Raw genomic sequence first — 16,867 nt, 5'->3', positions numbered from 1 at the left:
CTCATCATTTGGAATGGTTGGGAGGGAGGGAGCAGAAGCCCAGGCAGAATCTCAAAAATCTATCTGATGACTCTCTCCTTGGGAGGAGGCAAAGCCTGAATCCCCCTCCCATGGAGGTGTATGCCGCAAGGGACTCTGGGTGGGAAGTTTCCTGATAACCGACTGCGAGGAGATGCAGCCTCACACTGCTACGTACTCCTCAAGCATGCTCTGGGGTCCAAAACCCACTTAAAGCAACACTGTTTCAGACCTCCTTGGCCAAATGATTTCCAGAGAACCAACTATGCAGAGCGGGTGACAAGGACGTGTGAGGCATTTCCTTCCAGCCAATTCTGCAGCAGACACACCTTCTTAGCAGGTTAAGGGCCTAGCCCCGGGGTCGGCAAACTGCAGCTCGCGAGCCACATGCAGCTCTTTGGGTACATTCCGTCTCAAAAGTTTGCCGAACCCTGGCAGAGCCAACCCTGTCCCTCACAACAATTTAAGAATTATTCAAGAGCCATAAATATTGGGTTCTCAGAAAAGTCATGACGTATTTTTTCTATGTTTTTTGTTGCAAAAATGCATCATGACTTTTCCGACAACCAAATATATTTTTACATAATCACCATTATGTGAATAATATCCTTTAAAAATTTTATAAGTGAAACTATGATAGTTTTATTTTCATTTTCAATTTTACTTCAGAGCCACACACTTGCGAACCCCAGTTTGCTGACACCTGGCGGCTCTTCCGTCTCAAAAGTTTGCTGACCCCTGGTCTAGCCTCATAGGCTGTTGTGTGCTGGGAGAGGAGGGACTGGGGACGTGCCTGAATTCCCAACTCTGTCGAAATCTCTGCTTCTATGAAGTGCCTTTTTCTGAAAAACAGAAAAGGCTGAAAATGTTACTCATTTCATTACAATAGATGGTTGACGTTTCTGAGCTCTTTCCCATCTGGAAAGATGTTCACAGAGAATATAATCTCTTGGGAGGGGGGACCGGGAGAAGTATGGACATAGAGGAATAATATATACTTCCCTCTCCTCCTTCCTAATCTTTACAAACTTGGGCCTAAACACTGTAAAACAACTATCACAGTGGAGCGGGGGTGGGAAGAGGACTGCAGATTCACATGTTAAGCAGCAAACACTTGATACCTAACATGGATATCCATGACCATGAATTACCCGTGGTTCATCTGTAAACATTCCAAATTTACAGCTTTATGCTATTAGTCAGTATTGATAATATGCATGTTTTCTTCAAATAGCTTTTCAAAGTCTGCTGTAGTTTTCCAGGCATTCATAGATAGGCAAGTGAAAACTTATAACTTTAAACAAAGAGAACCCCATAGAAGAGAACTGAGTAGATTTACATTGTTGAGGAATCTTTGTGAAAACGAATGAAGTGATTGGCCCAATTGTTAAATGGAATATGGACTCTTGATTATATAACTAGTATTGTATTCATGTTAAATTTCCCGAATTTGATAATTGTACTGTGACTATGTCAGAGAATGCCTTTGTTCTTAGGATATACACACTGAAGTATTTAGGAAAAGAGGGGTCAAAGAGAGAATGTGAGAATGATAAAGCAAACATGGCAAAATGTTAATAGGTGAATCTGCGTGAAGGATATAAAGGAATTCCTTGCACTATTCTTGAGGCTTTTCCATTAACTTGAAGAAATTTAAAATGAAACATTTACAAACATCAAATGAAGTCGTTTTAGACTGACCTAATTAAACACTATACTTGTAGACATTCAGTTTTCTCTAGGGTTTAACAAGAGATCTTTCAAAAGATTCATCCTACAGCTAAGTCTTTCCAAATTGCAAGGCAATCTGCAGAAGGAAAGGAATTATTGAACCAATCCATGTCTATCTCATGTTCTGAAATGACCCCTTTAATAAATAACGTATTTTTCCAACCATGGATCATCATTTAAATTTTATTATATGCTTATGTTAATATCAAGTCAATCGTTCAGTATATTTCTGAATCAGTATACTATTTATGTTTGTCTAGAAGAGATTTATATTGCCTCTTTTTTTGTATCACATACAGCAATCAATTGACAGCTGAGCAGAATCTTAGTATCTATAATAGCAGTGCAGCTTTAACAAATGGAATATATGATTATAAAACAATCAGAGGCGATTCCATGGACTGTTAGCCTTACCAGGCAGAATCTTAGCACTTTCAAATTTCTCATCCTACAGAAGGAATTTCCAGGTGAGGTTACAAAATTAATTAATCACCACAAAACCATTTTCAAATTTCTGTTTTTAAAACAGTTCCTGAGGTAAAAAATCCATAAAAGTACTGTGTAAGGAATGAAACAAGGAGAAATTGAAAAATTAATTTATTATATGAAGAAACATAAACAATATTTATTAGAGTAAATGACTGCAGAGAAACAGCCTGCGGAAGCTCACACCCACAATTTACTGGCTGAGAATTATTGACACATACACTCATAACGATAGCACTAAAGTTCTCAGGTGGTTTTCCCAGGAAATGCTGTATTTGACAATTTTAATGTTTATTTTCCCATTTACGAGGCTGAGAAGTTTAAACCCACATTCAACTAAAGTCTAGCAGGATCAGGCATTCAAGTTGTAAGTTATCAAAAGATGCTGCTATGTCCTTTATGAAAGATGATAGATACAAAAAATGAAAAACTCATCTGCTGTCAAAAGCAATTTCCCAGATTGTGGTGGGTCTTTTTCATCCAACTACCAAGTGTTTGGCTGCTAATTTTTGTAAGCCATTAAGGGAAATGGTGAGGGCTGAGTTTTCTCCAAGAGTAAAGACCACATGACACTTGCCCTCCCATAAAGCCAAAGGCCAGCGTATTCACTCAAGACACGCATGTGGATGATGGTCCTTGCTTCTTTCTAACAGTAAAAAAACTAATAACCTGTTTATGGATTTGAATGACTATAATAACTCCTTCAATATTTATGTCACTTTAAAAATATTCTCAAAGCATTTTCACACCTATAGTCTAATTTCATCTTTCTGACAAGCTTGTGAGGTAGGCTGGGCAAGTATGCATTGCAAGTTTGGCGGGTGAGGGAACTGAGGCATACAGCAGTTAAATAATGCATAGGGCTTGACAGGGAGATGCCAATCTCTAGACTGCACTGGCTCTAATAATGAAGAAAGTCTAAACATGTTTGATGATCTTGTTTCAATATATTTTGAGGAAATACTTCACTTCCACCCAGCCAAATGATAATAATTCAGTTGGAGCAGCTGTCATGACAGGCTATGGCACATAATTAGACAAAACACTGAGAGTTTTAAAAATTGGAATTATAACTGAAACCACATTTTAACTCTCAACATGTGAGGGAATTGGCTGGTTTGTTTGTCTTTAGGGCAACCTAGCTCTGCGGTCTGAACTATAATTTTACCATTTCAGAGGTATAATATAAATAATTTTCAAACAAAAATTCTAGAACAGGACTTACATTTTCAACGTGCAGAAACAAAAGCAGTGGTTTCTCTTCCCAAGACTGAATGGACATACATGGCCCCAAAGCAAGGGTATCTGTATGTGAAGGGTGAAATATGATAAAATGTCCAATTTAGTTACCAAACCTCTTTGTCCTTATATAAGAGGCTTATAATTGGGCTTTGGGAGTCTGACAGACTATCACTGTTAGTTTGGTTTGAGGTCACTCAACATATTTAACTATCTTCTACATTAAAATTATTTTAAATGTATATGAAGGCTCAGATTTGATAATGGCTCTTGAGACAGGCTTCTAAACCAAGGCTGGGAGGTACCAGTCTCTCCATCCCTGAATAATTCTGACTACAACTCCTGCTCAAGTTCACCATTTTTAACCTGTCTCCTCATAAACTGGCTGTTAGAAACTGGATGGGCCAGAAAGTTCAGTCACGTCCTTGGACTGTCAACCTTGATTGATCTGCAACATCTGGCCTAGTCAGTGACAGGTCACCTGCTTCTAGGTATTTCGTTATCAAGCTACTTATAGTAGAAATAATGGCACTAAATCCAGGCATTTTCCCAAGACAACTGAGGGTATATTACGCAATCCTTTTCTGTAACAAATAGGGTTCAGAAATTATACTGAAGATAGGACAGTGTAGAAGGATAAAACTGGAGATTGTGTTCAAATTAACTCATAATCATGCCAAATCAAAATGCATTCAGTTAAAGACCAAAATCATTGGGACAGTCTATCATTTTCTACAACGTAAAAGTTTCTGAAGTCAATATCTAACTCTGAGGTAGGAGGAAAACCCTTTTCCTTCAAATAATAAAAAAATAAAATGTCCTACATACCTGTGCTAGGTGAAAGATTTCTATGGAGTTTTCTAGAAAAACGTAAGTTAACCAAGGTAACAACTCTTGTCTGAAACTTTCCTGACAGGCAAGGAAGAAAGGGAGTAAAGACTATGAGTTTTATTTACTTCTTTCTTAAGAAGGCAAATCCTAGCAAATACCATTAGAAATGTCCCAGAATTGTAGGCCAGGAATGAACCTTGAAAAGGGTGAAGGTCACCTTCCAGCAGATTCACATTGTTAACCTTCCCAAGGAGGTAATAATTCTGCTTCCAAAAGCCTACATCATGTTGATGTTTTAACAACCCTCTTGACCCAGAATTTTTTCAACATATTTCAACATATAGGAACACACAACTTTCTTAAAATTTTAGGGCTTCCATAACCAAATTTAGGATTCAATTTTGCATCCATGGACCTTTGGGAGTAAAGTCTCCAAATATAGACTTATGAATCCATTAGGGATAGCGGGCCACAGTGGCTATAGTTGGTTATGAACAAAGAGCCCTAATGAGATGAAAATGGAACATCTATTAAAAAAAACAAACTTGAACAGCCGTCTCTGAAAACTCTGCCAAAAATGATGTTACTGACGGCAAACTGACCAGTAACCTTTGCTGGTCATCAGGACAGCTGTTGGGTGAAAACTATGCCAAGGGATAACAAAACATTAGGCTACCTGGACCAGGAGTCCAGAAAACTAGAAAACAAGCCCCTGTCCTTATTCTAACTGATGGATCTAGCCAGCTCAACGGGTATCATGGGGACTTTGTCAGTGAAACAGACAGGAGTGCCTGGAAGAACATGGTCAGCTACGAATGGTAATGCCTCAGGCTGCCCTCCAGCACTCAGGGGATTCCCCGACTTCTCTGTATAGTTCCCCCACACCCAAGAGCTCTCTAAAGGGGGGCAACTCACAAGACATTGAGAGCTAATCCCTGCTTTGTTAACTGTGCAGGGCTCATCACTTGTATGAAGCACAGGGATCAACCCAGAAAACAGTATGTCTCTGCCCCAAGAGAGCCAGGTCCCATTAAGCAGAGCACAACTCATTAGCAGTCAAGGTCTGGCTGGGCATAGAACTGATTTTACTGCTAGAAGGTGTCTCATCTATGTCTCCGGCTGACCTTAGATCTGCCTTTCCTACAGACTCGGAGGATTTCTGCCGTCTACAAGGACAGCAAACACACTTTATCCACTGCTGAAAGCTTTCGGAAACACTAGAGGAAAAGAGCTTTTTGCAAGGGTGGAAGAACTGATAGAACACCAGCATGAACAGAATGGCTGTGCAGTACGTAATGAGCAGCTTCAGAATCAACAAGGGCGCACACACATACATATAGATGTCGGTTTTGTAAAGATACCACATAAGCAGGAGGAGGGCGTTCTCAATGAATCTCAGCATGTAGTACACAAGCAGCCGGTACCAGTTCTGGGACTTGCTGATGAGGTCGGGGTTATTTATTTTCAGCTGCACAGCTGACCAGCAGAACATGTTGATACCGGCGTAGAGTAAGGTGAGGAAGCACAGCACGATGGTGGTACCCACTCGACTGAGGGCCTTTTCGATGTTCTCAGGGAACGGGGAGCCACTGCACCAGAAAAGGATCCAGGGGTACAAGAAGAAACTGAAGAAGTTGATGAGTATGACCAGCACCACCCAGGCCTTCAGGACGGAGGTAAAGAGGACCAGGACAATAACTCGAGTGGCAATCTCAAAGCTCCTCCAGAGGAAGATACAGACGTAGGCCAGCGGCTTCACTTTGATGTCGTATTCATCATACTTGATCTTGATGGCTAGGATGTTGCAGCGCAAGGCTCCATACACAATGGACAACAGGGATAGGAACATGCAGAGACCTGGGGAAAGAAAGGAAAGAGCACTGTCAAGTCTTGCGTGCACCAAGACCCCTACTGTGGCAGACACGCTCATCCCTCTTCCCATATCCCTTGGACTCTTCCGTTTCATATGCATAGGCTGACTTCCACCTGTCAGTAACTGCTTGCTGTGCCTGAGGGCTTTTGCTAGGGCTGTAGAAGGATGTTCTGCCCAGGTGCTGGACAACTCTGGGGAATTGGTACCCCTGGGAGAGTCCTCAGTACCCAAACTGTAGCCCTGATAAGAGCTGGGATGTAGCTACCCTAGCTCTCCCACCCCTGGAGTAGAATAGCTCTGAGGCACGTGTTCTACACTGTTTACTAGTGTTTTCTCATAGGATGACTTTCTAGTCAGCCGTGGTGACAGATGTCTAATAATGCTCCCTTTATTGGCTGCCTTCCCTTCCCTGTCTCATTTCCCTTCTCCCGTGCTCCTTACAACTTCCTCCAAAAATACCTGCACTCAAATCCTTGTCTCTGGGTCTGCTTCAGGGTCAGCTTGTCCTACAATACCTTCCTGACTCCATCTCGCTCTGTCTGAATATGCAGGATCCTTTACATGGTGTTTTTTCCCCTCAATTAGCTTATAAGCTCCTGAGGATTCAAGTGTGACTATGTCTGATATGTATTCTCGATGCGCCTCAACATATACCAGTATAGGTACACAAACAGAAGGCACTCAAGAATACATTGCTCATGGAGTTCCTCTCTGTCTGCAGGACCTTTCACATTTATATACTGACTATAGAATCCTCATATTTCTTTACTCTTCAGTTGTATTCTTAAATTCTACAGATTGCTGAAGAAATTTTAACCAGGTTTCTGAGGGGCTGTGATTTTCTTTTAAGAAATTTTATTGGGGAACAGTGTGTTTTTTCCAGGACCCATCAGCTCCAAGTCAAGTAGTTGTTTCAATCTAGTTGTGGAGGACGCAGCTCTGTGGCCCAGGTGGGAATTGAACCAGCACCTTGGTGTTATGAGCCTATGCTCTAACCACCTGAGCTAACCGGCTGCCCGGGGCGGTGATTTTTAACCCTTTCTCTCCACTCAGTAGACACAGTGTCTTTCTCACTATCTGGAGAAGGATCTCTACCTGTACTATACTCCATCACTGCCTCTTTCTCAAAAATCTTGCTCTATCAATTATCATTTTTCTCTTCTATCTTGGCTCTTTCTACTGAGTGTATGAATGTGCTTAAATCAGCTGCATCTAAAAAAAAAATCTTTAGTTGCCAAAAACGTACAAAACTGTTGAAGCTGTGCGACAGATACATGGAGAGTCATTATAATATCCTCTCAGTCTTTTTGTACATAAAATCATAGAAAATTTCTATAATAATGCTAAAAGGGAGGGAGAAAAGAAGGAAAGAAAAAGAAAAGAGTGAGGGAGGAAGAGAGGAAGAACCTCCCCTTCACCCTGCACTTCTTTCTGTCTACTACTACACTCTCTCTTTGACACTTTTCAGTCAACCCTCTTGAATGATCTCTACTCAAAACATTGACTTTCTAACCCTCAACTCCCTGGAGCTTGGATTCTGGTCTTGCTCATTCCTGATGTCTCTGTAACATTGGATGTTGTTCATTCCCACCTTCTTGAAATTTTTCCTGTAGAAACGATCACATCATTGTCTCCTAATGCTCCTCTCACTTTCTTTGCAGCCCCTTTCCATTTTCATTCCTAGGCACATCTCTCTCTCTCTCTCTTACACTTAGGAACCATGGTTTTATTTTCTCCTTCTATCCAAGAGCCTACCAGATTTCTCTTCCTAGATATCTTACAGGTTCCAAAAACAAACAAACAAAAAAAACACCCAAAAAACAAAACCCCCAAAACAAACAAAAAACACACAGAACAAAACTTAATGGTTCCCTGAAATCCCCTTTTACCCCTCTCGCAGCCCATGACACCATCACGGCAGATCACCCTAGCCAGAAATCTATGTGCTAACTTGGACTTGTCACCTGCCTCTCCTATCACACCCAAACAGATCTCTAAGCTCTTGCTGCTACTCAGCGTGGCTCGTGAACCAGCAGCACTGAGATTGACTGGAAGTTTGTTAGAAGTGCTCCACCTCAGACCCACGGAGTCAGAATCTGTATTTTTTTTATTGGGGGTGATTGGGAAACACTGTGTTTTTCCAGGACCCATCAGCTCCAAGTCAAGTAGTTGTCTCAATCTAGTTGTGGAGGGCGCAGCTCAGTGGCCCATGTGGGGATCGAACTGGCAATCTTGGTGTTATGTGCACTGCGCTCTAACCACCTGAGCTAATCAGCTGCCCCAGAATCTGTATTTTAATAAGACTTTCCAGGTGATCTGTATGACCATTCAAGTTTGAGAAGTACTGTTCTAAGTTATTTTCCTCCTCCCTTTCTGGTTCTGTCACTTGTTAATGCTCATATGGCTCTCACCACAGGGTCCTAACTCATTTGTTTCTCTGCCACCAGCCTTCCTCTTTTCTTTGTCTGCCTGGATAACCCCTATTTGTTCTTCAAGGTTCAGTTAAAGTGTTACCCCATCAATGTTGCCTTTCCTCAGCCTTATTCAATTACATTCATTCAGTTGTGCTAAATGCTCCCAAGACTCTCTCCCAGGCTCAGTTAACTGCCACTGTATTGGAATCACACAGTCACCTATGCATTCATATCTTTACCTCATCGCTTGGTACCTTCGGTTTAGTGCACTCTCCTAGAGGTAGCTACTGTTTTGTACAGAGTTTTATCACCAGCACCTAAGCACAATGATTGGCCCAAAGTAGGCTATTGATTTATGTATGTTGAAAAAAGGAATGAATGATTTAAAAGTTGCACAATCTGTGAACTGCCTTTTTTCACCACTGAATGAGTAACTTAGGTTGCAAATCTCTCCCAGGCATAATTGAACTGAGAAATGAGAATTCTCAAAGCCCCTTACCAGAGGGTGACTTCTGGGGTTATGGACTTCCTATATGAATACATCTGCTTCCATGTGCCTTTCTCAATTAAGAAGTTGTACCTGGGTGGGGAGATGGGTGGAAAAGGTGAAGGGGAAAAAGAGGTACAAACTTCCAGGTATAAAATAAATAAGTCATGGGGTTGTAAACTATAGCACAGGGAATACTGTCAATAATACAGCAATAACTTTGTACCATGACAGGTGGTTACTATACTTATTGCAATCCTATCATTAGGTTTGTAAATATCTAATCACTATATTGCATTTCTGAAACTAATATAACATTGTATGTCAACTATACTTTAATAAACAAGAGGTTGCACCTATTTCCAATATTCTCTGACCACGGGGGTAACTGAGGAAGCTAACTACTGCCTCAGAATATGGGGCCCAAACAGAATTAAGACAAGTCTGCACTATCTTGGCAGCATTGCATCTTCCTGGCCAGTTATCAGATCCCTGTTCCTGCTGGATTCCACGGCTTACTCCATGGAGTTATCCTTGACCACTTATCCTAGGACCCACTGTTCTGCTGCTTTCACTCCAACCCAGGCCCTGACAACTGGCCAACAAACTGTTAATGAAGATGTTGAAAGCAAGAGAGAGCGTCATCACCATGAGCTTGTACCAACATCTGCCACCCTCCCTCCCCAGTTGCTACCACAAATACTGCTTCTGTTCTTTATGTTAACCAGCTTTATTGATATATAATTAACATACCACACAATTCACAATTTAAAGTGTACAATTTGATGAGATTTATAAAAACAGATTCACAGGTATGTGTAAATACCACCCGATTCAATTTTTTTCCTCCGTTCCTTCCTTCCTCCCTCCTTTCTTCCCTCCCTCCCTCCTTCCTTCCTTCCTTCCTTCCTTTTTCCTCCTTCCTTCCTTTTATTGAGGTAACATTGGCTAATAACATTAGACAAATTTCAGGTGTATGGCATTAAAATACAGTATCAGTATACTCCAGACCACCAAAAGTCTAGTTTCCTTCCATCACCATATATTTAACCCCCTTTACCCATTTCACTTCCCCCCAGACCCTTCTCCTCAGGTAACCACCATTCTGTTGTCTGTATCTATGAGATTGTTTTTGTTTTGTTAGTTTGTTACTTTTTTGTTTTATATTACACGTGAGTGAAATCATATGGTTTTTGTCCTTTTACATCTGACCTATTTCACTTAGCATAATATCCTCAAGATGCACTCATGTTGTCGCAAATGGCAATATTTCATCTTTATATGGCTGAGTAGTATTCCATTCTATACATACAACATCTTAAAATGTCCACATTACCTAAAGCAATCTAAAGACTCAATGCAATCCTTATCAAAATCCCAATGGCATATTTCAAAGAAATAGAACAAAATAATCTATAGTTTGTATAGAACTACAAACGATCCCAAACAGCTAAAGCAATCCTGAGGAAAAAGAAGAGTCAATTTTAGTACATTTTCATCACTTCAAAAAGAAACTCCGTACCTTTAGCTAGCGTTCCTCCAACCTCACTTCTCCACCCAGCCATAAGCAACCACTGATTGACTTTCTGTCTCTATCAATTTCCCTATTCTGGTCTTTCATATCAATGAAATCATATAATATGTGATCTTCCTTTTGTGACTGGTTTCTTTCACTTAGCATAATGTTTTCAAAGCTCACCTATATTGTAGCACGTATCAGTCCTTCATTCCTTTTTATGGTCAAATAATATTCCAAAAAACAATTCCAATGTATGGATATACCATATTTGTTTATCTATTCATCAGTTGATGGAAGTTTGAACAGTTTCCACCTTATGGCTATTGTGAATAGTGCTGCTATGAATATTCCTATATGAATATGTTTTCATTTTTCTTGGATTTATAGAAGTAGATTACTGGGTCATATGGCAGCTTTATGTTCAATTGCTTAAGGAACTGTCAGACTGTTTTCCAGTGATTGCACCATTTTACATTCCCACCAGCAGTGTATGAGCATTCCAATTTCTCTACATCCTCGTTGATGTTTGTTCTTATTATTAACTTGAATTTTTATTATTATTAAGTTTTTAAAAAGGTTTTATTGGGGAATTTGGGAAGAGGAACAGCCAAGTTGTTGTCCTTCAATCTTAGTTGTGGAGGGCGCAACTAGCTCAGCTCCAAGTCCAGTCGCGCCACTAAGCTCAAGCTGCTGTGTTCAATTAGTTGCGGGTGGGCGTAGCTACTATCCCATGCGGGAGTCGAACCACCAGCCTCGTTGTTAAGAGCACATGCTCTATCCACTGAGCCATCCGGGCAGCAGCTCAGCTCAAGGTGCCGAGCTCAGTCTTAGTTGCGGACAGGCGTAGCCCACCATCTCGAACAGGCAACCTTGTTGTTCAGAGCATGTGCTCTCACCAGCTGAGCCATCCTGCCACCTGTTGGCAGCTCAGCTCGGGCGCAGCTCACTGGCCCATGTGGGAATCGAACCAGTGACCCTGTTGCTCAGAGTTCATGCTCTTAACCAACTGAGTCACTGGGCCGGCCCTATTATTAACTTTTTAATTCTAGCCATCCTAGTGGGCATGAAATAGTATCTCATTGTGATTTTGATTTGCATTTTCCTGATGACTAACGATGTCAAGCATTTTTTCATGCACTTAATGGCCATTTGAATATCTTCTTTAATTGATTCTGGTTCTTAACTATGGAACAAACTCATTATAGATTTCATACTGTCCCATACGTATCCCAAAAAGTTTGCCAGGATTCAAAGGCCAGATCTGCACAGGATAATTCAAGAACAATGTTAGCCTCACTTACAGTTGTCAATGAGCACTTAAATTTTTTTTAAAGATTGTACAATTCTATCACTTCATGCTTTTTTAATTCCCTAAAAAAAATGCATCAAAAAGCAAAAAGATTTCCATGCTGGCAGTGGCAGTTTGGTTTGTTTTGTTTCAATATTTCTGCCAAGAACAACTGGACAAACACCTGTTCAAAGGCATCAGAAAGCAGTGAGTATTTCTGGGATCAACATCTGAAAGAAAAGAAAAATACCAAGAGGAAATTCTAAAGCTGCTTTTCCCCCTCAAAACATTTGCCCATATGATAGTGGGTACTAAGAGTCTAAGAATCTGAACACAGCTTTTAGCAGTCTCTCAAAGCTGGTGAGTGTGGGGAGCATACATTGCATTCCAGCCCTATCATGGTCCTGGAATACACCCAAAGCTTTCTGGTGGGAACCCAAAGGACAAGACACTAGGAGTAAGGACAAACAGAAATACATAAGCCCTCCCAAAGACTGAAGCAGAAATTTCAACCAACTCAAGTTTTTGAGTGAGCCAAGTTGATCTGTATGTATCTAATCCAACTGCCTGCCATAAACAAAAGTAAAATCTTCCTAGAGAAAGAGAACTCACCCAGAGCCTCAAATTATCTCTATTTTTAATAAAAATGTCTGACATTTATTTGAAAATAATATGGCATGCTCACAACAAGAAAATGATAAAAATCCAAGAATAAAAACATATACTCAAAACAGACCCATAAGAGATACAGATATTGAAATTATCTGACATGGACTTCAAAATGTCTGCAATTGATATGTTGAAGAAATTATATAACAAGACAGAAAATTTATCATAGACTAGAAACTATTTTAAACTCAAATGAAAATTCTAGACCTGAAAAATACAGTAAGTACAATTAAGAAATGAAAGGTAGGTTTTATAGATTAGAAATAGCTATAAAGATAATTAGTGCTAACTAAAAGGCAAGTCAGAAGAAAATGGAGAAACAAAAAGCTTGAGAGACTTACGGGAAAGTGAAAATATCGGGGACAGAGAGAGGGAGAAGAAGAAGAAGAAAAAGAATGGGTCAGAAGCAATATTTGAAGTGATAAAGGCTAAGGATTTCCCTAAAATGTTAAAATATCAAACTAAACCCCAAATAGAATAAATACAAAGAAAACCACAAGGAAGCATACCATGTTAAAATTGCTGAGCACCAAAGTCAAAACCTTAAAAAGCAGTTATATGTTTTCATTTCTTAAAAACCAAACAGATTAACTTCAAAGCAGCAGCAACAATAAGGACAGCTGGCATCTCAACAGAAATAACAGAAGCCAGAAAACAAAGGAATGATACCTGACGGTGGGGAAAAAGTGGCCTCTAACATAGAGCTCCATACCCAAAGATGAAGGTAAAAGAGATATTTTATGACAAAACAAAAATGAGGGAAGTCGTCATCAGCAGACCTGCTCTAAAGCAAATATTAATGGTAGTATTTCAGGCCCAAAGAAAATGATCCCACATGAAAGCACAGAGATAGAGGACCAAAAAAAATGAAGAAACTAAATTTTGTTAATAGGCAAAAAGATTTGAACAGTCCCATCACACACACACACACACACAAACACACACACACACACACCAAAATGGCCACTAAAGACATTTGTGAAAGACAGTGAAAAATGACTCAAGCTCATTAGTCATCAGGAAATGCAAATTCAAACAAAAATGAGATACTACTACACACCCACTGTATTATTAAGAGTAAAACCAAGTATTGGCAAGGATGTGGAGCAATTGGAACTCTTATGCACTGTTTGTGGGTGTGTAAATTTGTACAACCACATTTTAAGTTTCAACGATAGCATTCCCTACATAGGCATTCCTTATTGCCCAATTCTACTCCTGAGTACAGGCATGCCTCATTTTGTTGTGTTTCTCTTTATTTGTGCTTCACAGATACTGCATTTTTTACAAATTGAAGGTTTGTGACAACCCTGCACTGAACAGGTCTATCAGTGCCATTTTTCTAACAGACTCAGATGATGATTAGCATTTTTTTTAGCAATAATGTATTTTTAAATTAAGGTACATGCACTGTTTTTTAGACATAATGCTATTATGCACTTAACAGAATACAGTATAGTGTACACATATGCACTGGGAACCCCCCCCAAATTCTTGTGACTTGCTTTAATGCGATATTTACTTTACTGCAGTGGTCTGGAACCAAACCCACAATATCTCCAAGGTATGCCTATATCGATGGAACAGAACTGCATACATATTTCAGCAGCATTACTTTTAATAATCCCAATCTGGAAATAACCTAAATATCAATCATTGCAGTATATTCATACAGTGTTGAATAAAAGAAGCCAGGCCTCTGATTCCACTTATATAAAATTTTAAGAATACAGGAAAAACTAATCTGTGATGTTTGAAGTCAGCTTTCTGCTTCCTGGTTACTCTTTGGGAAGGAGGGCTGGTAACATGATTGAAAAGGGGTATAAGGGAGGCTTCTAGGAGTGCAGGTACTCCTGTTTCTTGGGGCACATGGGTGTGTTTACTTTGCGATAATTCATCAAGCTTCACCCATACATTTCACACTTCCATAAAAATGTTTATTTAAAAACATCTAGGTGTACTACCACTATGTGTACTAGGCATTCCATAAATGTTTACTAGATTGTTTTTTGAAGGCAAAAGACTGCTCTTTCATTATCATAATGAAACTGTTCCAGAAAGTTTTCTTCGCCACCCTGGCAAAATGCCAAGTAGAAAACAAACATGGTATAAGCCCTTACTTAGATCACTATAGCAAAACTGGTTCTACAGATGTAACCAGAAAGGCACCCTAATGCTGTAAAAAATACATCTTCAAGTTTTAGTGACTAAAACCTTACTGTTACCAAAATGTCCTTGAATATCTGCCAGTTTACCAGCTGTTTAGGCAGAAATTGCGGACTTTCCTTTCAATACATGTTTATATTTATTTAGTACTCTGAATTGTCAGAACAAATATAAGCACACATGATATGATGATTACTATCTACTCCACAATCCCTACAAATCCTGAATGGTTTTGCTATTTTTTTCCCACACTTATTTTGATTTCTTGCCTGAGAAAACTGGGTGATAATATCTCTTCCAGATCCTTTCTCTTGTGCTCAGAAAAATTACTGCACTCTTATTTCATGCCAGGGACCATTCCAAGCACTTTACAGGTACTAATCACTCAATCCTAACAAGTCTATGAAGTCGATTCTATTCTTATCCTCATTATACAAATGAGAAAACAGAGACACAAAGATGCTAAATAACTTCCCAGAAATCACTGAGTTAGCAGAGCTGGAATTCAAACCTATGCAGTCTTGCTCTAGAGCAGCGGTTCTCAACCTTCCTAATGCCGCGACCCCTTAATACAGTTCTTCATGTTGTGGTGACCCCCAACCATAAAATTATTTTCGTTGCTACTCTATAACGGTAATTTTGCTACTGTTATGAATCGTAATGTAAATATCTTTTTGTTTTCCGATGGTCTTAGGCAACCTCTGTGAAAGGGTCCTTCAACCCCCAAAAGGGTTGCGACCCACAAGTTGAGAACTGCTGCTCTAGAGTGTTAACTAGTTGTAACTAGTAGTCAATGCCACTTAAATAAATATAATGAGGTATATTTCCCTAGCAGTGGTCTAAGCTCCACTTTTTAATTTCTTTTATCAAATGGAGGCAAAAAGTAGTAGTCAGTTCCGCCTTGAAACTGCCCTCAGAGTATTTGGGGAGTTGTCCAATTCTTCCTTGCTTCCACTGAACCCAAATTTCATATCTATTTTTTTATTATTACATGAGTATTCTGCATATATAAAGACTTTTTGAAATGATTCCGTCTAGGCACCCGGAAGTGGGTAAGCCTCACTACACTAAGCTGGTTTCTGGGAATGGCCTCCCAAGGCACAATCAATGACCAGAAATAAGCAGGCCAGGCTCCTCTATCTGCCCTACCAACTGCCTTATCATCCTGCCTCAGGCAGAAAAAAGAGGCATCAGTGAGTTGAGCTAGAGAAAAAACAACAACCTTGCCTTCCATAGCCAGGCAAAGGAAGTTATGACCTGTCCCGTGTGTGGGGGCCCTCTGTCAGGTTACCTAACATTGAAATGGTGGTAGCAGGACCACTTGGAAGCCCAAGACCAAAAGTTCTGCATCCTGCTGCAGATTGTCAGCTGTGGCAAGGCATGGAAAACTGTCTTTCAACAGTTACTCATGTACAGTGAACTTTGTAAATAATCAGGCATGGCCACTTGACCCTCCACAATGGAAAAAAATCTCTTGCATTTCCTGCCTTTGCCAACACTTGAACCTTAGACACTCATAAATATTTGCACACACATCCTTTCCTACATTAGTGTTTGAACTCCCACAACAATTCTCAGTATATTTCCCCCCACATCTATCTTCCCTTCCTTCTTTTCCAATGCTTTATTTTGTTCTTATTTAATGGTATTGTTTCACTTATGTTTATGGTTGCAAACAACATGCAAACCTTTTAGAAACAGGTATTTTAAAATGGATAAGTAATTGGCTTGAGCCTTGCAAAGAAGACCTCAGTTCTCCTTGTGTGTGATTGTGCCTGCTCAGTGCCCCCAATTCTAAGCCATACTACCAAGACCTACTTACTTCTTACTTTACAGAGATGAATGAGGAGTGAGAAGATCCTATGCTGGATTCTTCGAACACAGGTTCTAGAAGGAAACCTGAGAAGCTATATAAGCAGCATTGGCATGCTCCAGTGAACCCAAGCACAGTCTTGACAACACACTCTGATATGGACGTGATGGGTGGGGGGGATGTGTGTCTTTCCATTGAGTAGCATTAAGTATAATAACTTCCACTGGCTTGTGGCCACAGACTCCAAAAACCCGTATCAAAGCCTACACCTAGGCAAAAACCAAGCCTGAATGAAGTCTTGGTGGTATACAGAAGGATTTTCTCCCCAAGACA

At 40.0% G+C, this 16,867-nt stretch overlaps 1 protein-coding gene across 1 annotated transcript in view; it reads right to left on the bottom strand.

Moving 5' to 3' along the window:
• Window positions 1–1,918: 1,918 nt before the first annotated feature.
• Window positions 1,919–16,867, bottom strand: part of XK (X-linked Kx blood group antigen, Kell and VPS13A binding protein) — a 50,332-nt gene continuing 35,383 nt past the window's right edge. Inside the window, exon 3 of the mRNA XM_019632523.1 lies at window positions 1,919–6,162. Coding sequence (XP_019488068.1) covers window positions 5,336–6,162 — 827 coding nt within the window. The 3' untranslated portion in view covers window positions 1,919–5,335. The remainder of the gene's footprint in view (window positions 6,163–16,867) is intronic.

Source organism: Hipposideros armiger, unplaced genomic scaffold (assembly GCF_001890085.2).
Source record: "Hipposideros armiger isolate ML-2016 unplaced genomic scaffold, ASM189008v1 scaffold_1149, whole genome shotgun sequence".
Lineage (NCBI taxonomy): Eukaryota > Metazoa > Chordata > Mammalia > Chiroptera > Hipposideridae > Hipposideros > Hipposideros armiger.
This window is presented reverse-complemented; position numbering and strand designations above follow the sequence as displayed.